Genomic DNA, 26303 nt, shown 5'->3' with positions numbered 1-26303 from the left:
AATTAAGGTGCCAGCGCGGGGGAGTTGTGGACTTAGTGCCAGGGGATGTTGTGCGTCTATGTTCCTTGTTCCTGTGGACTTTTGGTTTTCTGATATGAAACATGAAATGTAAATCGCTTATTGTCACAAGTAGGCTTCAAATGAAGTTACTGTGAAAAGCCCCTGGTCACCACATTCAGGCACCTGTTCGGGGAGGCCGGTACAGGGAATTGAACCGTGTTGCTGGCCTGCCTGGGCCTGCTTTAAAAGCCAACGATTTAGCCCAGTGTGCTAAACCAGCCCCTGCTATCCTATGTACATATGCAAAGTGCCTTTAATAAAAATACTTCAGACCAGGGTGGGGACTCGCGATTTTTGGGGTTGGGGTGGAGCCGGGAGTGCAGGAGGCGAAAGAGGCCGGTGTCCTGGCCTTTGCGTCCCTAGTAGCCCGTCGAAGGATTCTGTTACAATGGAAGGATGCAAGGCCCCCAAGCGTGGAGACCTGGATCAGTGACATGGCGGGATTTATAAAATTGGAAAAGGTCAAATTTCCCCTGAGAGGATCAATACAAGGGTTCTATAAACGATGGCAGCCTTTTCTGGACTTCCTGGCTCAGAGATAGGTAACTGGGTCAATAGCAGCAGCAACCCGGGGGGGGGGGGGGGGGGGGGGGTGCATTATTATAGTGTTTATTCTGTAACTTTATAGTGTGTTAATTTGCGTTGTTGTTAAAATGCTGGGTTGTTCATGGGGATGGGGCGAATGTATATGATTGTTAATATTATTGTTATTTTCGGTATTTTACTAAGGTGCGTTATTGTTGTATAAAATCAAAATTTCTCAATAAAAATTATTTTAAAAAAATAAATAAATAAATAAAAATACTTCAGAAAAAAAAGACCTGTATTGATCGAGACAGAGACCCATAGTATTAGGAGGCACATTAACCAGTCTAACTGACTATCAAAGGGGAGGCAATCAGATCAGCCGCAATCTTATTGAATGGCGGAGCAGGTTCGTGGGGCCGAATGGCCTACTCCTGCTTCTGATTTGAATGTTGATATATGGAGCATCTCTTCACCACGATAAATCCAGGGAGACAATCTCTCTGCTTCTTGTACGAGCATGGAACTGCTACAAATCATTGTACCCTAGCGGTACGTGCTCAGCTCTATGACAAGTTAATAATAAAAGTAAGAATAATAATAATCTTTATTAGTGTCACAAGTCTGCCTACGGCGCTGAGGACCCGGGTTCGAATCCCGGCCCTGGGTCACTGTCCGTGTGGAGTTTGCACATTCTCCCCGTGTCTGTGTGGGTTTCACCCCAACAACCCAAAGATGTGCAGGGTAGGTGGATTGGCCACGCTAAATTGCCCCTTAATTGGAAAAAATAATTGGGTACTCTAAATTTATTTTTTTTAAAGTTAGTGTCGCAAGTAGGCTTACACTAACACTGCAATGAAGTTACTGTGAAATCCCCTAGTCGCCACATTCCGGCGTCTGTTCGGGTACACCGAGGGAGAATTCAGAATGTCCAATTCACCTAACAAGCACGTCTTTCGGGACTTGTGGGAGGAACCCGGAGCACCCGGAGGAAACCCACACAGACACAGGGAGAACGTGCAGAATCCACACAGTCAATGACAGCTATATCTGACCTTCACTGAAGAGGTGCTCCGTATACAAACGTATGAATTAGAATAATAGAATTTACAGTGCAGAAGGAGGCCATTCGGCCCATCGAGTCTGCACCGGCTCTTTTGAAAGAGCACCCTACCCAAGCCCACACCTCTACCCTAGCCCCATATCCCAGTAACCCCACCCAACACTAAGGGCAATTTTGGACACTAAGGGCAATTTAGCATGGCCAATCCACCCAACCTGCACATCTTTGGACTGTGGGAGGAAACAAGAGCACCCGGAGGAAACCCACGCAGACACGGGGAGAACGTGCAGACTTTGCACAGGCAGTGACCCAAGCCAGGAATCGAACCTGGGACCCTGGTGCTGTGAAGCAATTGTGCTAACCACCATGCTACCGTGCTGCCCAAATTAGGATCAGAAATATGCCATTCGGCTACTCAAGCCTGCTCCGTCATTCAATATGATCATGATGATCTGATTGTAATCTCAATCTCACACTCCTGCCTACCCCAATAACCTTTCACCCTCTTGTTAATCAAGAATCTATCCAGATCTGCCTTTAAAATTTTCAAAGACCCTGCTTCCACTGCCTTTTGAAGACAAAAGTTTCAGAGACGCGGGAGCCTCTGAAAGGATTTCTCTCTATCTGAAATAAACAATCCCTTATTTTTACACAGTGAGTCCTGGTTCTAGGTTTTCTGATGAGAGGAGTCACCCTCTCCATATCCATATCCCCCCCCCCCCCCCCCCCCCCCCCCCCCGCAAAAGACCCCTCAGGATCCTAAAGGTCTCCATCAAGTCGCCTCTTGCTCTTTGAAATTCTAGTGGATACAAACCAAACCCCCTCCTCATAAGACGAGCTGCCCATTCCTGGGGTATAAACTTAGGATGTGAAGAGAATACTAAATCTGGCCACTGCAGGTACGTAAGTAGAACACAGGAGTTATCACGAGGTTTAGGAGTTTTATATACTCGGAAATCTCCAGTTGCCCATTGCAGGGATTTGCAGTCAAATAAAAGCAAAATAACGCGGGTGTTGGAAATCTGAATTAAAAACAGAAAATGCTGGCAAAACGGAGTGGGTCTGGCAGCATCTGCGGAGAGAAACAGAGGGCTCGATTTAATGGAAACGAACCAGAGCCTCGTTTCAGGCCTTTTAGCCGGGTGTTTTCCCGAGTGTCGAGAACAACCTCTCTATTAAACGAGACTCTGATTTTTTTCCAGGCCTCGGCGAGGAATGACCTACCAAGGCCGGATTTAGGTTCATTTCCTGCAGTCAGGAACCGGCTCATTATTTTAAATTGGTGCCTCGATCTCTGAAACCCCAATGTGGCCTCTAGAGCCCCCCCATACCCCAACTTACCAATTAGGGGGTCCTTGTACCCCCCCCCCCCCACACCCACCTCATTTGGACAGGGCACCCCAGGCCCAGTCCCTAGTATGGGCAAGATGCCACCGTGGCATTGCCAGCCTGGCTCCCTAGCAGTGCCCCTGCCAGCCTGGCAGTGGCACCTGGGCTCTCTGGCATTGCCAGGGTAACCGAGTGGCACTGCCAGGGTACCACCCTGCCCAGAGCCTGACCACCCAGGGGTCCCCAATCGCCTGGGAGACTCCCCCAATTTCCAGTGCTTCTGGTCCACATTTGTGCTAACGGTGCCTGCTTGGAGTCTCCGAGGTGAGCCGTTAAATCGCGCCTGGGGTAACTCCGGCACAGACATATGGATGCAAATCTGGATCCCACCCATTGAGGGTGGGTTGTCGTTCGATCTCGAGAGGCGTGACGAGAACATACCGGCCTCGTTGCATCCCAAGTTAGCGATAGTTAGCGCCCAGAGTTAACGCTTCGAGTGTTAATGACCCTTCTGCAGAACTTTGCAGAATCCCTAAACTGATTGTCTATTCTCATGTCAATGAGTGAAATGAAAGTTTCTCACCCACCTGTAGCTTTCTGAATCTTAGCGTATACTCCAATTGCAACAATCACCAGTGAGATGATCTGCAAGACAAGAAAATCAATACAGTAAAGAGCTGTATGAACATCAAAGGTTAATGTATCTGTGACCTCTGCTCACTTAATCAGAAGCACATCAAACACTTATCAAAACAGTAGACATTTTTGCTGTATTCAACTGGTATTAGCAAAAGGCATGATAGTTGCTGGTGGTATTTCACCAAGTGATTAACTTAAAGTACAGATACCTAAACTAGATGATACACAAAATAGAAACATTGTATAGAGAGAGTCACAGAACACTGAAACCGCTTCATAGCCACACAAATGTGACCGGGTTCTGCAGCTCTCTGCCAAAACTGAACCTTGATACCCTATAAAATGTACAAAGACACAATTTTTTCTGTACATGACCCCAAATCCTTCAGCCCTTTTCTGGTTTAGATTTAGAATTTAGAACAGTACAGCACAGAACAGGCCCTTCGGCCCTCGATGTTGTGCCGAGCAATGATCACCCTACTCAAACTCACGTATCCACCCTACACCCGTAACCCAACAACTCCCCCTTAACCTTACTTTTTAGGACACTACGGGCAATTTAGCATGGCCAATCCACCTAACCCGCACATCTTTGGACTGTGGGAGGAAACCGGAGCACCCGGAGGAAACCCACGCACACACGGGGAGGACGTGCAGACTCCGCACAGACAGTGACCCAGCCGGGAACCGAACCTGGGACCCTGGAGCTGTGAAGCATTGATGCTAACCACTATGCTACCATGCTGCCCTAGTGTTCTGTATAACTCAGAGATGAAGGGAGATATTACATGTATCAAAATTATATTGAAGTTCCTCAGAGTGCAGCTTGATCTTTGTAGACAACTTAAATGCCACTGCAGGAATGCTGGAATCTGAGGGCTTGAGAGCAAGGTGCTGAGTTATTTGTCACATTCCTCCATGGCCTCTCACAATATGTTACAGAGAAGCCCAACGCAAGCTGGAGGAGCAGCATTGTTTAGTTATGCTCTTGACGTAGCATAAGCTGCTTCCTTGATGTGCACTCTGACAAAGGAAGGTTCAGACTTGGAGATAGCTTTAACACATTTATTAAACTGTTTACAATTCTCCTACTTGGATTTGACTCTCCTGTTAATCCTGCTATAGCTACTCAGACTGACGAACCAGTCTGCTACAATCCAGGTGGTGGGTATGATGTATTTCAAATCAATCCGTGCGTACACACTGAGTGTCTCCACTGGAAAGAGGAGGATCATGTGTGCTGTGTCCTTTTATATAGGTTGGTGTAATGCCCTCCTGTGGTCGTGTCACCTCTGTGTGTATCTTGAATGCCCATTGGTCGTGTCCTATCTTACTGATCTATTGGTTGAGTGTCTGTGTGTCATGTCTCTGGTGCTCCCTCTAGTGTTTAGCTAGTCTACGTGTATTTACAATAACCCCTTCTGTATTTACAGTGATGCATATCACCACAAGCATCTCATCTTCTGCTTGGACACGTTACAGCCCTCAGGGCTCAAACTCGAGTTCAACATCTTTAGACTATGGCAGCACGGTGACACAGTGGTTAGCACTGTTGTCTCACTGCACCAGGGACCGAGGTTCAATTCCATCCTTGGGAGCTGACTGTGTGCAGTTTGCACGTTCTCCCCGTGTCTGCGTGGCTTTCCTCCGGGTGCTCCGGTTTCCTCCCATCCAAAGATGTGCAGGTCAGGTGGATCGGCCATGCTAAATTGGCCCTTGTGCCCAAAGACGTGTAGGTTAGGTGGGGTTACGGGTGGGAGGGGGGAGTGGGCCGAGGTAGAGTGCTCTTTCAGAGGGTGGTACACTCCTGCACTGTAGAAATTCTATGATTCAATGACATTCCTCCAAGATCTTAAACCCCTTTTAAAAAATCAGATACATTTATTGTCTTAACCCAATAATCTCCCCCCCCCCCCCCCCCCCCCACCCACAGCAGGCCATCTGTCTTTTGTTCTTAAAATTGCTGCATGGTGTTGCAATCTCTCTCAGCTCCAGTTTAATGTACAACATATTTTTCCCTCTCTTAAGTTCGCTTAAACAGACCCAAAAGGTTAACTCTGTTTGCTCTCTCCCTACAGATGCTATCAAACTGTTGAGTTTTTCCAGCATTCTCTGTTTTTGTTTCACCTTTTGTAATGACCATTTTGAAATGCTTGTATTGTCCTTTAGAATATAGTGAAGCACTGTGGTAGTATGACTAGGGGTATTACGGTACCTGGAAGTGTGAGCTGCCATTGGTGCAGAGGACTCGCTGCCCATTGGCCCAGGTATGTCATGTGCCGCCTCTCAGCAGATTGGCTGAGAGGTAGGTAGCTCCGCCTACGAGGCGGGGTATAAGAACCCGTGTTCCCCGGCAGTCTGCCATTCTTCTGTACGTCTGCTGCCGGGTACACTTCTTGTGTATTAAAGCCTATCGTTCGGACTTTATCTACGTTTCGTGTCCATTGATTGTGCATCAAGCACCTCAGAGTGCAGCATGATCTATGTCGAAAACCTGAATCTCATTGCACTTTCTGTGACGGCCATTTTGAAATGTCGGTCACGTTCTTTCAGCTATTTCACAAACAAAGTATATTTTTGCAAAAATAAATCTCTGGGAAACGGGAAGAATTTCTCCCCTGCTGTCCTGGACTAACCAGCCCTTACTATGTCACAATTGGGCAGCACGGACGTGCAGTGGTTAGCACTGCTGCCTCACAGTGCCGAGGACCTGGGTTTGGTCCAGGCCCTGGGTCACTGTCCGTGTGGAGTTTGCACATTCTCCCTGTGTCTGCGTGGGTCTCACCTTCACAACCCAAAGATGTGCAGGGTAGGTAAATTGGCCACGCTAAATTGCCCCTTAATTGGGAAAAAAATTATTGGGTACTCTGAAAAATTTAAAAAAAAATACTATGTCACAATTCGACAGACATTGATTGCCCTGTGTACTCTAAAGCAGGGAAGCCGATCATTTGGCTGACTGTACTCTCCTAGTTCTTTGAAAGAAATATCCAATTAATCCTACTCCCCTAGCCTTTCCCTATTTGTCCTGCAAATCTTTCTCCTTCAAATATTAATGTAATTTCCTTTCAAAAGTTATTATTGAATTGCCCGCTGCCACTCTTTGGGGCAGTAGCTCAGTTGATAGCACCCTTGTCTGAGTCGGAAGGTAATGGGTTCAAGTCCCACTTCAGCAGGTGAGTACAATAATCTAGACTAAAGGTAACATCGGAATTAGGAGCCAATATAAGCCCTTTAGACCCTGCATTCCGACTCTGCCATTAGATACCATCCTGACTAATCTGAATGTGGCCTCTTCTTTCCTGTTTACCCCCCAACACCCCGTATACTCTTTGACCACTTGTCAGTCGTACCAGCTGAGAATTCTGAATTCTCCCTCCGTGTACCTGAACAGGCACCGGAATGTGGCGACTAGGGGACTTTCACACTAACTTCATTGCAGTATTAATGTAAGTCTACTTGTGACAATAAAGGTTATTTATTTATTTTATTTATGTTGTTTATTTGGAGGGATTGGGGGAGGGGCTGATTGTGGGGATGAGGTATGGTCAGAGGCACTGGACGGGGACAATGTGCTCGTTGTGCTCGGGGACTAGTTAACGGGAGTGATGCAGGGGATTGGCAGGAGGACGGAGTCGGGGGGGGGGATGGGTTGGTTCTTGAGTTGGTTATGGGGAGGGAGTGGGGGAGAGTTGCTGGCATGGGTGTGATTGGTGTGGCACAGTTGGGTAAGGAGGGATGGCAGCTGACACCTAGGGGCTTGGCCTGGAAAAGTGCGTGAGGTGGGCTGGTGTGGGGAGCCTGGCTAAAGAAGGGCTATGGCTGGTTACATGGAATATGCGAGGATGGAATGGGCCGGTTAAACGGTCACGCATTTTCCCCGCACTTGACTTTGAAGACAGATGTTATGATCCTGCAGGAGATGCCCCTGAAGTTGGGGGATCAGACGAAGCTGAGGAAGGGATGGGTAGGGCAGGTGTTCCACTCGGGGTTGGACATGAAGACGAGGGGGATGGTGGTGCTGGTCAATAAGAAAGTGACCTTCGAGCTGAGTAGTATTGTAGCAAACCCGGGGGAGGGGGGTAGGTACGTGATGGTCAGTGGGAAGCTGGAGGGGATGCCGGTAGTCCTGGTGAATGTTTATGCCCTAAATTGGGGTGACATGGACTTTATGAGGAGGATATTGGGGAAGATCCCGGATCTGGACACACATTGGCTGATAATGGGGGGCGATTCTAACACGATTTTGGATCCAAGGTTGGATTAGTCATGTCCCAGGCTGTTAAATGGGTTGGCCGTGGCAACGGAATTGAGGTGTTTCATGGACCACATGTGGAGGAGTTTGGGAGGCCAAGGGCAAAGGAGATCTCGTACCTCTCATGAGCACCGGGTCTATTCCCGGATCAAGTTTTTGTGATGGACAAGGCGCTGCTGACGGGGGGGGGGGGGTGTGGCCAATTCGGAGTATTTGGCGATTATGGTTTCCGACCATGCGCCGCACTGGGTGGATTTGCGGGTAGTTCAGGGGGAGGCCCAGCGGCCGGAGTGGAGGTTGGACGTGGGCTTGTTGGCGGATGAGATATGTGGAGGGTGTGCGCGGGTATGTGGAGCAGAATAACATGGGAGAGGTCTTGGCCTGAGGTCGGAGGGTGGATCAATGGTACTCAGTTGCGCCAGAACAGGGGCTACTGAAGGCGAGGCAGAGGCTCCAGATGGAGTATGGGTTGGTGTCTACAGGGAAGGCGATGGAGCAATTGCAGAAAAGAGCAATTCCTGTGTCTACTATGTACTTACTGTGCACATTCCTTTGGCTGCAGAAAAATACTTTTCACTGTACTTATGTGACAATAAATATCAATCGATCAGCGGACCAGTGTATATGTACAGGGAAAAGGCGAGTATGATGTTGGTACACTGATTGAGGAAGCAGGTAGTAATGAGGGAGATTGGTAGGGTGAGGGATGAGAGGGGTAAGGTGGTGTCAGAAGCAGAGGGGTGAATGGGGTATTTCAGGCCTTCTATAGAAAGCTGTAAGAGTCTGAGCCTTCGCCTGGGGAGGAGGGAATGAGGCAGTTCTTGGACAGGTTGGAGTTTCCTAGGGTAGAGGAGGGGAGGGTGCAGGGATTGGAGGCCCCGTTTGGGCTGAGGGAGGTGATGGGTGGTGTAGGATCGATGCAGACAGGGAAGGTCTCCGCGCCGGATGGGTTCCCAGCAGAGTTTTATAAGAGGTTTGGTGCGGAGTTGGGGCCTCTGCTCATGGGGATGTAAGATTATAGAATTTACAGTGCAGAAGGAGGCCATTCGGCCCATCGAGTCTGCACCGGCTCTTGGAAAGAGCACCCTACCCAAGCCCACACCCCCACCTTATCCCCATAACCCAGTAACCCCACCTAACACTAAGGGCAATTTTGGACACTAAGGGCAATTTAGCATGACCAATCCACCTAACCTGCACATCTTTGGACTGTGGGAGGAAACCGGAGCACCCGGAGGAAACCCACGCACACACGTGAAGAACGTGCAGACTCCGCACAGACAGTGACTCAAGCCGGTAATCGAACCTGGGACCCTGGAGCTGTGAAGCAATTGTGCTAACCACTGTGCTACCATGCTGCCCATGTATAAGACAAGAGAAAGGGGGGAGCTCTCCCCCACATTGTCGCAGGTGTCCATTTTGCTGATTTTAAAGAAAGATAAGGACCCAGAGCAGCATGGGTCGTACCGCCTGATATCGCTGCTTAAAGTGGATGCGAAATTGTCAGCAAAAGTGTCAGCGTCACGGATAGAGGATTGTGTGCCAAGGGTGTTAGGGGAGGGCCAGACAGGGTTCCTGAAGGGGTGGCAGCTGTGGGTGAATGTGAGTAGGCTGCTTAATGTTATTATGATGCCCTTCGGCGGATCAGGAGGTAGAAGTTGTGGTGGCAATGGATGTGGAGAAGACTTTAGATCGGGTGGAGTGGGCACACTTTGTTGGAGGTGCTGGGTCGATTCGGGTTTGGTCAGGGGTTCGTGGATTGGGTTTGGCTGCTGCACAGGGCACTGATGGTCTGGACGAATCGGACGAACTCGGGGTACTTTGGGCTGCATTGAGGGACGAGGCAGGGGTTTAACGATCTTAAACAGCACACGATGAAAGACTAGTCAACAGGGCATCACAGCTGAGTCAACACTATTGTAAACTGATGTCAGCTTCTCTGCACTTTCCAGGGCAATCTGCCCAGTCTGCTCTTGTGCGCCTCCTGCTGGAGATTCCAAAAGCAGCAATAGACAACTTGGAAGCAAGTTCGTTTCCCCTACCACTCTCTTTTCAGTAAATGACAATAAGAAGTCTTACAACATCAGGTTAAAGTCCAACAGGTTTGTTTTGAATTGCTAGCTTTCGGAGCGCAGCTCCTTCCTCAGGTGAATCAAGGAGCCACACTCCGAAAGCTACTGATTCAAAACAAACCTGTTGGACTTTAACCTGGTGTTTTAAGACTTCTGTGCCCACCCCAGTCCAACTCCGGCATTTCTACATCAGTAAATGACAATGGCAAAGGAAAATCCAAGGCGGGCTGGGGAAACACAGCTGAAAGAGGCGGGGGGAGATCTTTACATTTCCTGAATTAAGACGGGAGTTGTTATGTTACTGCTGAATGATTTCTCCAACAGAAACTTTCATTTCCACAGCAGCTTTCACACAGAAGATGCCACAAGGTGCTTCAAGGAAATGGAATAAGGAAAAAACAGATCACAAACCGAAGAGTTAGCAGGTGAAAGGTTGGTCAAAGAGACAAATTGAAAAGGAAGATCTTCAAGCAGCAGAGTGAAGTAAAAGAAAAGCAGAGAGCTTTTGCAAGGAATTTCAATGTTATGGGATTGAAAGTAGGCATTAATGATCGAGAGGATATGTGATTAGAAACTCAGCTCAGGGTTAAATAAAACACCAATCTTGCGAAAAAAATCTGGTTCAACCCAACACAATTGCTGGAGCTAATCGGTGGCAAAGTTATGGGTTTGCAGAAAAGGCGAAAGGAAAACAGGATTCAAAATGTTGCTAAAAAGTGAGACTGGATTCGGAGGGAGAATTAGTGCATTTTCAACTGACTATGTTTGTGTGGTTTGAATAATGACAGATGTTGTAAATTACTGAAAGCCATTGAACAAAAAGGACACTTTCATCTTTCTGTTTTTCTCCAGTTGCTCAAGACTGAACTCTCTAGTCTACTATACCAAGAATGTCTGAATTCAAAGGCATCTTGAAATTAAGCAAATTCTACCAGGAGGACATAGTCACAAATCTTTTTGACGATGAAGTGAAACAATTAATTTCATTGATACTGATTAACTCTGTGCTTTCCGATCACAAGCTGATGTACAGACTTGTGTACAGGTGGTTTACAGGCAACCTTTCCAAATGTGGAAACCATTCTGAAATTATTATTAACAATACCTGTCACAAGGGCTGCATTTGGCGCAGTGGTTAGCACTGCGGCCTCACGGCGCCGAGGTCCCAGGTTCGATCGCGGCTTTGGGCCACTGTCTGTGTGGAGTTTGCACATTCTCCCCTTGTTTGAGAGGGTTTCTCCCCCACAACCCAAAAAGATGTGCAGGGTAGGTGGATTGGCCACACTAAATTGCCCCTTAATTGGAAAAAAATGAATTGGGTACTCTAAATTTATAAAAACATACAAATGCTTAGAATCATAGAATCCCTACAGTGCAGAAGTAGGTCACTCGGCCCATTGAGTCTGCATCGACCCTCCGAAAGTGTAGAGCTTCTTAAGTGTTGTTGGAGCTGCACTCATCCAGGCAAGTGGAAAGTATTCCATTACACTCCTAACTTGTGCCTTGTAAATGGTGGACAGACTTTGGGGGTCAGGAGGTGAGTTACTCGCCATAGGATTCTTAGCCTTTGACCTGCCCTGGTAGCGACAGTATTAATGTGGCTAGTCCATTTCAGTTTCTGATCAATGATAACCCCCATGATGTTGATTGTGGGGGATTCAGTGATGGTAATGCCATTGAATGTCAAGGGGCGATGGTTAGATCCTCTCTTGTAGGAGATAGTCATTGTCTGGTACTTGTGTGGCACAAATGTAACTTTCTACTTGTCAGCCCAAGCCAGGATGTTGTCCAGGTCTTGCTGCATTTGGACATGGACTGCTTCATTATCGGAGGAGTCACAAACGGTGCTGAACATTGTGCAATCATCGGCAAACATCCCCACTTCTGACCTTATGATGGAAGGGAGGTCATTGATGAAGCAGCTGAAGATGGTTGGGCCTTGGACACAACTCCAAGGAACTCCTGCAGTGATGTCCTGGAGCTGAGATGATTGACCTCCAACCACCCATTAACTCCAGTTTAGCTAGGTCATACTCGGTCAAATGCTGCCTAGATGTCAGGGGCAGTCACTCACTTCACCTCTGGCATTCAGCTCTTGGTCCATGTTTGAACCAAGGATCTGAGTGACCCTAGCGGGATCCAAACTAAACATCTGTGAGCAGGTTAATGCTGAGTAGGTGCTGTTTGATAGCCTGTTGATGATTCCTTCCATTACTTTGCTGATGATGCAGAGTAAGCAGATAGGGCAGTAATTACTGGGTTGGATTTGTCCTCTTTCTTGTGTACAGGACACACCGGGGCAATATTCCACATTGCGGGATAGATGCCAGTGCTATAGCTGTACTGGAACAACTTGGCAAGGGGTGGGGCAAGTTCTAGAGCACAAGGCTTCAGCACTATTGCTAGAATATTGTCAGGACCCATAGCCTTATGCAGTATCCAGTGCCTTCAGCCATTCTTGATATCACGTGGAGTGAATCATATTGGCTAAAGACTGACATCTGTGAAACAGGGGACTTCCGGAGGAGACCGAGATGGATAATCCACTCGGCAGTTCTGGCTGACTATTGTTATGAATGCCTCAGCCTTGTCTTTTGTACATATGTGCTGGGTTCCTCGATCATTGAGGATGGGGATATTTGTGCAGTCTCCTCCTCCGGTGAGTTGTTTAATTGTCCACCACCATTCACGGCTGGATGTGGCAAGACTGCAGAGCTTAGATCTGATCCATTGGTTGTGGAATCGCTTAGCTCTGTCTATTGTTTGCTGCTTATGCTGTTTGGTGCACAAGTAGTCCTGTGTTGTAGCTTCACCAGGTTGACACCTCATTTTTCGATATGCCTGGTTTTGCTCCTGGCATGCTCTCCTGCACTCTTCATTGAAGGGTCGATCTCCTGGCTTGGTGGTAATGGTAGAGTGGGGGATATGCTGGGCCATGAGGTTGCAGATTGTGGTTGAGTATAATTCTGCTGCTGCTGATGGCCCACAGCGTCTCAAGGACGCCCAGTTTTGAGTGGCTAGATCTGGTCAAAGTCTGTCCCATTTAGCACGGTGGTAGTGCCACACAAAATGATGGAGGGCATCCTCAATGTGAAGATGGGACCTTGTCTCCACAAGGACCGTGCAGTGGTCACTCCTACTGATACTGTCATGGACAGATGCATCTGCAGCAGGCAGGTTGGTGAGGATGGGATCAAGTATATTATCCCCTCTTGTTGGTTCCCTCACCACTTGTTGCAGTCCCAGTCTCGCAGCTGTGTCCTTTAGGACACGGCCAGCTCAGTCTGTGGTGGTACCGAGCCACTCTTGGTGAGGGACTTTGAAATTCCCCCACTCACAGCATATTCTGTGCCCTGCCCCCCCCCCCCCCCCCCCCCCCCCCGCCCCCTTCAAGTGCTTCCTCCAAATGGTGTTCAACATGAAGGAGTACTGAGCAGCTGATGGTGGCTGGTACATGGTAATCAGCAGGAGGTTTCCTTTCCATCTTTAACCTGAAGCCAGGAGACTTCATGGGGTCCAGGGTCAACGTTGAGGACTCCCAGGGCAACCCCCTCTGTATTCCACTGTGCCACCATCTCTGCTGGGTCTGTCCTGCCGGTGAGACAGGTCATACCCAGGGATGGCGATAATGGTGTCTGGGATATTGATTGTTAGGTATGATTCTGTGAGTATGACTATGTCAGGCTGTTGCTTGACTAGCCTGTGAGACAGCTCTCCCAACTTTGGCACAAGCGCTAAGGAGGACTTTGCAGGGTGGGGTGGGTTTGCTGTTGTTGTTTCCGGTGCCTGGATCGATGCCGGGTGGTCCATCAGGTTTCATTCCTTTTTTGCTTTTTTTGTAGCGGTTGAATACAACTGAGTGGTTTGCTCGACCATTTCAGAGGGCATTGAAGAGTCAACCACATTGCTGTGGGTCTGAAGTCACATGTAGGCCAGACCAGGTAAGGACGGCAGATTTCTTTCCCTAAGGGACATTAGGGAACTTGATGGGGTTTTATGACAATCGGCAATGGATTCATGGTCATCATTAGACTTTTAATTCCAGATATTTTATTGAGTTTAAATTCCACCATCCGGGTCCCCAGTTCATTACCTGGGTCTCCGGATTACTCGTCCAGCGACACTACCACTACTCCACCCGCCAGGCATCCAGTTCACGTTATCCCCATTTGTGTTCCTCCAGGAGAAGCCAGTCCATAGACCCCGCGAAGGAGAGAATACGGGTGGTAGGATGCCCGGACTGATGATCCTGATTCCATCGAGGAGAGAGCCATGGAGCTCGCAGGGGATGAATAGGAGTGTGCCTGTGCTGACAGCATGGTGGACCTGCGGCAGAAAAGTGAGGAGCCACTAAACCTTCATCCAGATGACCAGTCTCAAGTGGGTGCTTTGATGTCCAAACTCTTGGCCAGGCCATGTACTAAAACCATGTCACCTGCTGTACAGGAACATCATCCAAAGAGTTTGGACCGTCCACCAGCAATGCCCCACTGCCCACCCTTGACACCACCTTGGAGGAGATCTTGGAGGAGGACACGGCAGAGGCGTTACAGGTATCTAACGCAGCATCCACCATCACAGAGACGCACACCTCGGTCGACAAACGGAGGAGAAAGGATTCTGGGTCACTATCTGGTGAGCACCACACAGCTCCTGATACACTTCAGGTGGAGGCAGGAATGACCCAGGTACCGGGCTGTCGGAGGTCTGCTGAATCCCAGGACATAGCCGTTCCCCAACCAGGTTCCCTGCCTCTGGGTGCATTCATCCCTCGGCTGCTGGAGATGCAAAGGCAGAGCCAGAATACCAGGAAGGGTTGTCGGGACATTCTTGTGACTGCAAGGCCGAATGGAGGAGTCCCAAAGCCTGCCTTCTGTCACAGGATATATTGCCAGCAATGCGTGGCATCCAGGCCAATGCTACAAGGGTCGCGCCCGCAGCGCAAAGCCTGGAGCAAGAGGTCAGATCCATGACAGGAGAACTCCGAGGCATGGCTCAGTCCCTGAGGACCATGGCTGAGGGGTTCAACTGCATGGTGCAGACGATGGTGGGCCGCCAGGACTGGCAGCACCAGATGATATTGAGCTCACTCCAGCTGCCCCTCCATCCCTTGGAGCAACCCAGGGGCCCACGAGCACCCAGACGCATGAGGATTCGCTGGTGCACCTCCCAGTGCATTCCACCCAGGACACCCTGGAAGAGCCCAGTCAATCTGATTCTCCCTTCCTGAGATTCGTCATTCAGGCACAGTGGGCAGAACAGGGTGACAGAACAACATCAGGGAAGTAGGCACTCAAGGACTTGCTGGCTCCAGCACCCTGATGATTTAGATATCTGTAACTTTCAACCCCGGTTGCACAGGGGTCATGATGTCCTTGGGGGGGGGGGGCATGGACGTAGAGCCATCGGACAACGTGTTGGTGCTAGTTCATGAAGCTGGAGACACTGAGGGAATGTCTAGCCTTCCTGCCCATGCACATCCTCACCCCTCCCTAGCCTCCATCCTCTGAATCCTTAACGACCTCAACCGCAACTCCTTCCTGAAAGTTCTCCTCATCCGAGAACATGTACCACTCCTCCAGGTCCTCTTCATGAACGTTGTCGCCCCACTGCAGAGCCAGGTTATGTAGGGCACAGCAAACCACCACAATGTGGGCGCCCCTCTGGAGGCTGTACTGAAGAGCTCCACTGAACCTGTTGAAGCAGCAGAAGGGCATCTTCAGGAGGTTGATGCACTGCCCTATCACAGACTGGGTGGCACTGAGAGCCTCGTCTACCGCGGTCTCCGGCCTCCGCACTGGCATCATCAGCCAAGACCTCAGGGGATATCCCTCGTCCTCGACAGGCCAACTCTGCAGCCGGGGGTGACTGTTGAAAATAACAGTGATCCGCAATTGCCCGAGGATGTAACTGTCATGCACACACTTCCTGGAAAACATGCACACGCGTACATGAACTGCATCTAATGGTCACATACCAGCTGCACACTGAGGGAGTGGAACTCCTTCCTGTTTATGAAGGGGGCTCCCTGGTGCCACAGGGTTTATACAGCGACATGAGTGCATTATATCGCCCCTTCCACCTGTGGCAGACAAGCTAAGGTGCCGAAGAGTTCTCGTCTTGCTGGGCCTGAAATGAATAAAATCTAAAGCCCATGCATAGTGTGTATCCGTGACCACTTATGGGCAGATACCTAGGGAATTCCGCACAGGTCACCCTAAGAGCCCTGGAATAACTGTTGCATAAACATTGAGGGCTGCCTTGACCTTCATGGCCACTGGGAGCAGGTATCCTCCACCGCCACATAGCCCCAAGTCTGTAAGAAAGTGGCACAGGTGCTGTGCAGTCTCCCTGATGAGGCAGAGGGAGTCTCCTACGGCACACGTTGTCTGACAGAGCCATGAAGGACACTCGGATCCTGTACACCCTTGGTCTCCTACCGCGCCTTTGTGCCCCGCCTACGGCTGGTGTGGTCGCTGGCCCCTGAAATTGCCCTGCGCGCCCCCCCCCCCTCCCGGTTTCCTGCCGCTGGGTCTTCCTCGGGTGCCGCTGTTTGTTACTGCTGGAGTCTGTGCTGCTCCAGCGCAGTGATAAGATAAATAACCGCCTCCACTGGCTCCATACAGACAATGCTCAGTAACTGCGAGGGATGAGAGGGAGAGAGAGAGAGAGAGACAGAAAGAGAGAGGGAGAGACAGTCATGTTGGTGTCACAGCCGCATAATCAGTACCTCCCCGACTCTTTTTTTTATGGTGGTGGGCGTGTTCACAACGTCCACACGTCATGACGTTATTTTTGTCATGCGCAAAATGGCTTTGCACATGTGCAGAACGGTCTTCTTCTGATTCACGCTGTTTTTTGTAGTGCGCATGCGCAGAACGGTTATGCGCATGCGCAAAATGGCTGCTGTCTGAAACGCGCCAATATTTGAACTGCGCCAAGGATCCACCGCAGTCGGCCCCAATGTGCTGTTCGCACCACTGATCAGCATATCAGAATACTGATTTCTTGATAATTCACTCGCTCGACACATTTTAATTGCATCTTCCAAAGTTAAACCTTTTTGGCTTACTAAACGTTCTCTTAGCTTTTCATTTTTGATTCCAAAAACTATTGGATCTCTTAACATTGAGTATGAAAGGATTGAAAAGTTGCAGGTTTGTGAATTTAATCTTAGATCAGTAATAAAACAGTCCATGGATTCTCCATCTTTCTGAACCTTCTTTTTAAAGACACATCTCTCATTGGTCTCATTAATCTGAGCCTTGCAATGATGGTCAAATTTCTCAATCACCGCACTAAATCTTTTTTTATCATCATCAGTGGAGAAATGGTCCAGCCATTGTTAAAAATAAAGCAATTTTATGCTAATCACTAGCTGAGTCTAGATCTGAGGCAGATAGGTAAAGTTGAAAGTGCTGCTTGAAAATTTTCCAGTTAACATTTATTTTTCCAGAAGTCCGTAACTGTTTCAGAATCTGCAGTTTCTCCATGATGTCTCGACTTGTCTGGGTGAGCAGATGTAACAGGTTTGGAAGCAATCTTGCCGTTAAAGTCTGAGCACATGTTGTTTTTTTTTTAAGATTCTACCCCACTCCTGGTACCATGTGGTGTTCCTTGTATAGTTCTCCAAGATGGCTAAAAGTCGTAGTGTTGACAAAGAACATCAAGCTATGTATATGAAACAAAGCTAGTTTATTTTACACTACTTCAAATGGTTTGCACACTTCACTAAGTAATAGCTAATAAAACAGCAGTATAAAATCTATGTTACAGAAATCTATGGGCGGTATTCTCCGCTCCCGATAAAAATCGGGATGGCCGTCGTGAAATCGACCGAGCTTCACGACTGCCTCGGGGGCCGCTCCCTGCACCTAATTCACCCCCATCCGGGGGGCTAGGAGCGGGCTCCCGTCGTTCCCGGCCATGACCTCGTCGCGCTGGAAATGACGCGGAAATGGCGCTTTTCTGATGTAATCCGCGCATGCGCGGGTTGCCAGTTCCAACCCGCGCATGCGCGGATGACATCAGTGCGCAGAAGGCACGAACCCACACATGTGCGGTGCCGTCTTTCTCCCCCGCCGCCCGGAAAGACGTGGCAGCTTGATCTTGCCGGGCGGCAGAGGTGAGAGAGTGCGTCCATTTTGGACGCTGGCCCGATGATCGGTGGGCACCGATCGCGGGCCTGTCCCCTCCCGAGCACAGTCGCGGTGCTCCCGTCCAAATCAGGCCCCTAGATGCCCCAAACGGGCATCTGGCATCCGTTTCACGAATGCAGCGACCAGGTGTGGTTGCTGCCATGGTGAAACGGGCGTGAAGGGCCGGCCGCTCGGCCCATCGGGCTCGGAGAATCGCCGTTTGCCGTGAAAAACGGTGAGCGCCGATTTTTCCGAGCCGGGGAGGGGGGGGGGGGGGGGGGGGGGGGCGGGGGTGGCCTGGTTCTCTGGGGGGAGAACGCCAGGGGGGTGGAAAAAATGTCGGGAGGACCTCCCACGATTCTCCCACACCACGTGGGGAGCGGAGAATTCCGCCCTATATCTTTTTAGTACAACTAACACTCTATCTCAATTTCTCACTATCCCTCTTCACAACCTTCTCCCAGAACACCTAGAGACGCGGCCTTTTATAAGACTACTCTGTGGTACCATCTAGTGTTGAGATACATGAACATCACCTTGTTAACCCGTTACACTCCTTACATTATACATATCATTACACACGTATCAACCCTCACTCTTAGCTCATCCGTTTTACCTGTTATACTCGGGGCATTAAAGTAGAGGCATTACAGCCTTGTCTTATTCCCTTGAAACTTGCTACTGCTGTATTCCCTCTGACCTGATTGCTTTTCTATGTTATACTGGGTCCCTATTCTGCCATCAGTCTGTGTCCCCTCCCCCTGCGAAACTAGTTTAAACTCCTCCCAACAGCATTAGCAAACCCATCAGTAAGGATGTTAGTCCCACTTTAGTTTAGATGTAGACCGTCCCACTTGTACAGATCCCACCTTCCCCAGAAACAGTCCCAGTTCACCAGGAATCGAAAACCCTCCCTCCTGCACCAACTCTTAAGCCACGCATTCACCTGGGCTATTCTCCTATTTCTATACTCGCTAGCGCGTGGCACTGGGAGTAATCCAGAGATTACAACCCGAGAGGTCCTGCTTTTTAGCCTAGCTCCCTGAATTCCTGATGCAAGACCTCATGTCTCTTTCTATCTTTTTCTTTGGTACCAACATGAACCATGACCTCTGCCTTCTGGATGCCCTGCAGCCGTTCAGTGGCATCCTGGACCCTGGCACTCGGGAGGCAAGGCACCAATGTGGAGTCTTTTTCACGACCACAGAAGCGCCTATCTGTGCCCCTGACTATGGAATTAATGGAGCAAACTGGACAATCTGAGAGTACGGTTGCATCAGTGAGGATGAACGCAGTTGTAATCACAGACCCTGCTTGCTATCTTTAATGGTGGATCATGGCTTATGTAAATGGTGTATGAACTGCTGCAAAAACAGGAGTGAGCACAGTCAGGGCAGTGTTTGCAAAATCACCATTCAGTCTTAGTCGTTCAGCTCGGAATGCAAAGCAGCTACTGTCAGGAATGAGATTAAATCAAATGAAATATTTTCACAGTCCAATTAACAGGGCAGCAAGGCAAAAACAACAACAGTCTAGGAAGGCCTGTGGGCAGTGCTCAGTGTATTTCCCAGCCGTTCCTCTCACTGATATTCAGCCAGACTCATTCAGACATTTTTGAGGGGTAATTTCAACCCCAATAAATGCATGGGTTCAGGTTTCTTGTTTGAAGCCCGTGTCCTGCCCCAAACCCACACATCTGGTTTTAATACAGTCAGGATGGTGGGCGGCCCAGACTTCTCCAAAGAGGAGAGACGGCATTTTAAATATCACAGTGAAGCCGCGTGACTCATTTTATTCACCGTTTAAAATTGAACTCTGGGTAACCATGTTTCCCCGCCTCGAGGGAGTCACAGGCTGAACCAGGAGGAGGGACTGTGGTAAACTCTTTCCGCTGCCAGCCTGGCCAGCTCCCCCCCCCCCCCCCCCCCCCCCCCCCCCCCCCGGCCCTCGTGCCTCAACCCCCTGGCCCTCGTGCCTCAAGCTTGCGTTGAGCTTGACCAAAACAGTGCAGCAGGCTGAGGAAGGAGATGTGATTGGCAGTTAGTCAGGGCGTGCTGCCCAGGAAAACGCGGCTGGTGGACCGGGGAATCACGGCGCGTGTATTTGTGAGAGAAGGTGGAAGTTAGAAGCAAAATTTTTTTTTATTAAGGGCCAATTTAGCGTGGCCAATTTACCTACCCTGCACATCTTTAGGCTGTGGGGGTGAGACCCACGCAGACACGGGGAGAATGTGCAAACTCCACACGAACAGTGACCCGGGGCCGCCGTGCCATCCGTGTTACAAGCAAAGTTGACAAATTTTGTTGAGTTCCAACTGAGAGCAGGAAATGGCGCCAATACAGTCAGCAATGTACCAGGAAAAGAGGGGAAGGAGGGGGTCCAAACACGGCTGGAACAAGAAATGTGCAACATATCCTGCAAAAAGGCAGGCGTAGCTAGTACGCATAGCAAAGTCTTTTATTTGGAGGAAGTGAGATGAGTTCAAGGACAAAGTGCTCAATGAGAGAACAAGTTCAGCCAGGTGGAAGAGGGGGTGGTGGATTGAGACAAGTTGGGCCTCCAATTCAAGGAAGAAGTGGACAGTCCTCAGATTGTCCCGATGGGGCCGGAGGTGTCGGGAGATTGGATGTCTATGGTCAAGAGGCGACCAGGAAACTGTAAACTGATGAAGCAAGGGGCACGAGGGGGGCGTGAATTTTGTCGGGGGGCCCTCCCGCGATTCTCCCACACCGCATGGGGAGCGGAGAATCGCGCCCCTGATGTCCCATTCACAAAACCACCGTGTGTCTGTCCAATCTGACCATTTTTTGCCAAGTGTCCTGTTATTCCACAATTTATCATAGCATTTATCCTATAGCTGATATCAGGCTAACCGGTCTGCAGCTCCCTGTTTTCTCACGCCAGGTTTTCCTGAACAGTGGGGTTATGTTTACGACCTTGCAATCTGCAGGAATTTATCCAGGGTTAACAGAATTTGGAAAGGTGACCATCAATGAATCAAATGGGGCGATTTTGTGACGTAAACCACGCCCCCAGAATTTCTGTGCAGAAAATCTCGTTTGAAAACGCAGCTGGAGAGAATACACGTGGGTTTTCAGTCAGAGCCTGACACTGACAAATTATTGTGAAATTCCACCCACTATCTCTGCAGCCACCTCTTCCAACATTCTGGGATGTAGATCATCAGGTTAAGGTGATTTATATACTCTTAAGTTCCATTAACTTGTCCAGTACAATTTTTTACCAACATTAATATCTTGCAGTTCCTCGTTTACACTAGCGGACTAGCCCCTTGATTCTCCATTATTTCTGGGAGGTTTTTAGTATTTACTTCCAGGAAGGCAGGCAGACACAAATATTTGTTTAGTATCTCTGCCATTTTCTTATTCCCCATTATAAATTCTGCTCACTCCGCTTGTAATGGACCCACATTTGGTTTTACAAACATATGAACAAGGAACTGGAGTAGGCCATTCAGCCCCTCGAGCTGTTCCGCCATCTACTAAGATCATGGCTGATCTGATTGTAACCTCGAATCTGCATTCCATCCACCCCCGATAACCTATCCACTCCCTTGCTTACCAACAATCTATCCACCTCTACCTTGAAATATTCAAAGACTCTGGGCGGAGTGTCAGACTCTGACTGAAACCCGACGAGTAGCTCTTCAGCTGCACAGCTGGGTTTTTAGCCCAGATGGTCTGGCACTCTGGAAAAGAAAATCAGTGCGTGGCGATTCTGCTGTCAGCCCGGCGGGGCGGGGCCTGATAGAGCTGCCCCCCCCCCCCCACAACACAATCAACAGGGCCCTCCCCTCCCACCACCACAACACAATCAACAGGGCCCTCCCCCCCCCACCAACACCACAGTACAATCAACGGCCACACCACCCCCTCACCACAGAACAATCAACGACCCCCCCCCCCCCCACCACGACCACCACCACAGAACAATCAGCGGAGCTCTCCCCTCACACCAACCTCCCCCCCCCACCCACAACACAATCAACAGGGCCCTCCCCCCCACCACCACAGAACAATCAACGGGGCTCTCCCCTCACACCGACCCCACACCCACCCACAACACAATCAACAGGGCCCCCCCACCACCACAGAACAATCAACGGGGCTCTCCCCTCACACCGACCCCACCCCCACCCACAACACAATCAACAGGGCCCCCCCACCACCACAGAACAATCAACGGGGCTCTCCCCTCACACCGACCCCACCCCCACCCACAACACAATCAACAGGGCCCCCCCCACCATCACCACAGAACAATCAACCCCCCCCCCCACCACCACCACAGCACAATCAACAGGGCCCTCTCCCCCCACCACCACAGAACAATCAACGAGGCTCTCCCCTCACACCAACCTTCCCCCCCCCCACCCACAACACAATCAACAGGCCCCCCCCCACCACCACAGAACAATCAACGGGGCTCTCCCCTCACACCAACCTCCCCCCCCCCACCCACAACACAATCAACGGGCCCCCCCCCACCACCACAGAACAATCAACGGGGCTCCCCCCCCCCCACCACCACCACCAACCCCATCCCACCACCACAGCACAATCAATGGGGCTCTCCCTTTGCATCCCCCCCCCCCCCCCAACCGCCACAGTACAAGCAACAGGTCTTATGAGGAAAAGTTTGGAAGGTTAGACTAGTATCCATTGGAGTTTATCACTAACCTTGCGCCACATGTTAGCAAGGCCGTAAAGAGGCAACCCAAGCTCTATCTCTAAACTATGCTTTATTTGTAGAGGAATAAAATTCAAAGCTTATGCTGGTTATGCTGAACCTATATCAAACCTCGGTTAGACTACACTTAAAGAGTACAGTCCTGGTTGCCATGTTATGAAGATAATATAGAGGAAGAGGAGAGGGTGCAGAGAAGATTTACAAGTCTGACAGCAGAAATGCGTCTACATACATATCAGGAAGGGATTGAAAGACTGGAGTCTCTTTCCTCCTGAAAGAAGGCGGCTGATGGACAAATTATAAAAGGTTTTGACTGAGAGAATGTTCCCACTCGTGAGGCAGAGCGTAACTGGAGGCCATCAATATATTATAGTCACCAAGAATACAACAGGGAATTCAGAAGAAACATCTTTATCCAGAGAATGGTGAGAACGTGGAACTCGCGACGTGAAGTGAAAGGTATTTAGCATTCAAGCTAGACAAGGAAATGAAGGAGAAGGGTACTGTTGGCAGATTTAGATGAGGAAAGATTGGAGGTTGGGTGGGGCACAAACACCAGCATGGACCAGTTGGGCCGAATGGCCTGCTTCTTTGCCGCATATCCTATGGAAATATGGCAGTCACTGAGTGCTAACAAAATGAGAAATGTCGCGCTGCTTATGGTGGAGGAATGAATGTTAGACCTGACACTGGGCGAACAGCTTCCTGTGCCTTTTTCAGTAACAGAACCCTTAACATCCAGAACAGATGTTGGAGGGATTGCATTTCCAAGTGACAGCTGTGGAGCCTTGCAGATAACGCTGCAAAGACTCTGCTGAATAGAGAAGGCAGGTTGGGATCGCAGAGGCGGTTTCTCATTAGAAGAAAGTGCGACAGCAACACTAGCACGCAGAGCCACAACAGTCCCAGAAAAAGGATCATTCTGCCAGGTGAATGCTGCTCACAGCTGCCCCTGTTTCGTACTCCTTTGTTCATTCTTGCGTGTTAGTCAAACTGTGAAACGGTTCATCAGAACTAGGTTTGATCTTGCTTCTTGCTGCTCGGTCGGGCTTGTTTTTAGGAACAAATAGTTGACGCCAATGGTTTGGGATTGAAGAATGCATATGTGATTCAATCGTCAAGGAAACAGGGGGAAATTGTGTCACATAGGCATACACAGTTTGGGCATTACAATATGGAGCAAAACCATCTTAATGAAATGGAATGTATCATTTCAGAAACCTAAATAGGTGGGATTTTCCAGACCTTCCCACCAGCGGATCTTCCGGTCCCGGTGAAGGTGGGACCCCCCCCCCCCACTCCCCCGTGGCAGGTTCCCCGGTGGGCGAACCATATAAAATCCCATTGACCTTGCCGGGGCTGGAAGATCCAGTCCAGCGGCCAATGGCAAGCTGCTGGAAAACACATGGTGGGGGGGGAGGCGGTAAATCTGGCCATTGTCTACAACAGTGGAGGGAAAATTCCTCTGTGCGTTAGATACACATGTACCCATATAACTGGCACATTGGGGCAAATTAAATGCCCAGAAGGATGTTTTTTATCCGAGATACAATAGTAATTGCCCTATCTAATCAAATAGCCCAAAGGTCTAGAATATATCTTGAAGGCACAAACTCAGTTCCCAGAACTATTTAAGTACTAAATATGATGATAATTTGTTCCTCTTCTCAAAACGGAAGCAGCAGCAATTTGCATTTATGTTCGATCTTTAATAAAGTAATACTTCCAAAGGCAGTTCATAAGCGCGCAATCAGCCAACATATTTCATTCCACATTGTAAAATATCACCAGTCGCCCACACCAATGGCAAGTGTTTTGTCATAAGAAGTAGGAGGAGTCAGGGCAGCACGATGGCGCAGTCGGTTAGCACTGCTGCCTCACGGCACCGAGGTCCCAGGTTCGATCCCGGCTCTGGGTCACTGTTTGTGTGGAGTTTGCACATTCTCCCCGTGTTTGCGTGGGTTTCGCCCCCACAACCCAAAGATGTGCAGGTTAGGTGGATTGGCCACGCTAAATTGCCCCTTAATTGGAAGAAATGAATTGGGTACTCTAAATTTATGAAAAAAAAGAAGTAGGAGGAGTCGACATATAGCCCCTCGAGCTTGCTCTGCGATACGATCTTGGGTAATCTTCAACTTCAACTCCACTCTCCTGCCCACTCCCATACCCCTTCATTTCCCCAAACGACCAAAGGTTTGTGAAGTAATTTCTCCTCATCTCAGTCCTAAATGATCATCCCCTTATCCTGCTATTGTGCCCCCATGTTCCAGATTCACCAGCCAGGAAGTACGTGACGATAAACACCCAGAAGGGTTTATACAAATATACACACGCCTGCTCTTCGGTGTCTCGTCAGCATGTACCATTCTTCTTTTTCTTTAACAAATAATTTTATTGAGGTATTTTAGGCATATAGAAAAAGTGACATTGTACAGTACAAAAACAAAAAGAAGTCAAGACACGAATTACAAATTAAACATAGTGCAAACCACGGCTCTGTTCACGCACAGACCTGCCTCAATATCCTCCTACTCTACTCTACTCTACCCTAGACCCCCCCACCCCCGCTGACGCCACCTTCGGGCGAACCCTAGTTGCGAACCTCTCAAGGCGAACTTGACTTTCTCTAGGCCAAGAAAGCTCGCCATGTCCGATAGCCATACCTCAGCCTCGGGGGCTTTGAGTCCCTCCATGTTAACAGTATTTGTCGCCGGGCTACCAAGGAAGCAAAGGCCAGAATGTCGGCCTCTCTCTCTCTTCCTGGACTCCCGGGTCCTCCGAAACCCCAAAGATTGCCACCTCCGGGCTCATTACCACCCCAATTTTCAATACCTGGGACATGACATCTGCGAATCCCTGCCAATACCCCCTGAGTTTAGGGCACGACCAGAACATGTGTACATGGTTAGCCAGTCCTCCGGCGCATCTAGCACACTTGTCCTCCAGCCCGAAGATTCTGCTCATCCGGGCCACCATCATGTGGGCCCGGTGCACGACCTTAAACTGGATCAGGCTGAGCCTGGCGCATGTTGCGGTCGTGTTTACTCTGCTCAAGGCTTCTGCCCAAATACCGTCCTCCAGCTCCCCCCCCCCCCGAGCTCCTCCTCCCACTTAAGCTTCAGGTCCTCGGTCTGGGTATCCTCAGCTCTCATTAGCTCCTTGTAGACGTCTGAAACTCTACCCTCTTCCACCTCTCCCCTAGAAACAACCCTGTCCTGCCTCCCCTTCGGCGGGAGACGTGGGAAGGACGGCACCAGTCTGCGTACAAAATCCCTCACCTGTAAGTATCTAAAGTTGTTCCCTCTCGCCAGCCCAACTTCTCCTCCAGCGGCCTCATGCTCGGAAAGCTCCCTTCCAGGAACAGATCCCCCATCCTCACAATCCCCGCCCTCCTCCACAGTCGATACCCCCGTCCATATTCCCCGGGGCAAATCGGTGGTTGACGCAGATTGGGGTCCACACCGATGCTCTTACCTCCCCTACATGCCTCCTCCACTTGCCCCAGATCCGAA

General features: G+C 49.6%; 1 protein-coding gene across 1 annotated transcript in view; it reads right to left on the bottom strand.

The window, feature by feature from the left end:
* Positions 1-26303, bottom strand: part of LOC119964920 (tetraspanin-33-like) — a 34000-nt gene that overhangs the window by 1408 nt on the left and 6289 nt on the right. The window contains exon 3 of the mRNA XM_038795132.1: positions 3565-3622. Coding sequence (XP_038651060.1) covers positions 3565-3622 — 58 coding nt within the window. The remainder of the gene's footprint in view (positions 1-3564; positions 3623-26303) is intronic.

This window comes from Scyliorhinus canicula, chromosome 1 (genome assembly GCF_902713615.1).
Source record: "Scyliorhinus canicula chromosome 1, sScyCan1.1, whole genome shotgun sequence".
Classification (NCBI taxonomy): domain Eukaryota; kingdom Metazoa; phylum Chordata; class Chondrichthyes; order Carcharhiniformes; family Scyliorhinidae; genus Scyliorhinus; species Scyliorhinus canicula.
This window is presented reverse-complemented; position numbering and strand designations above follow the sequence as displayed.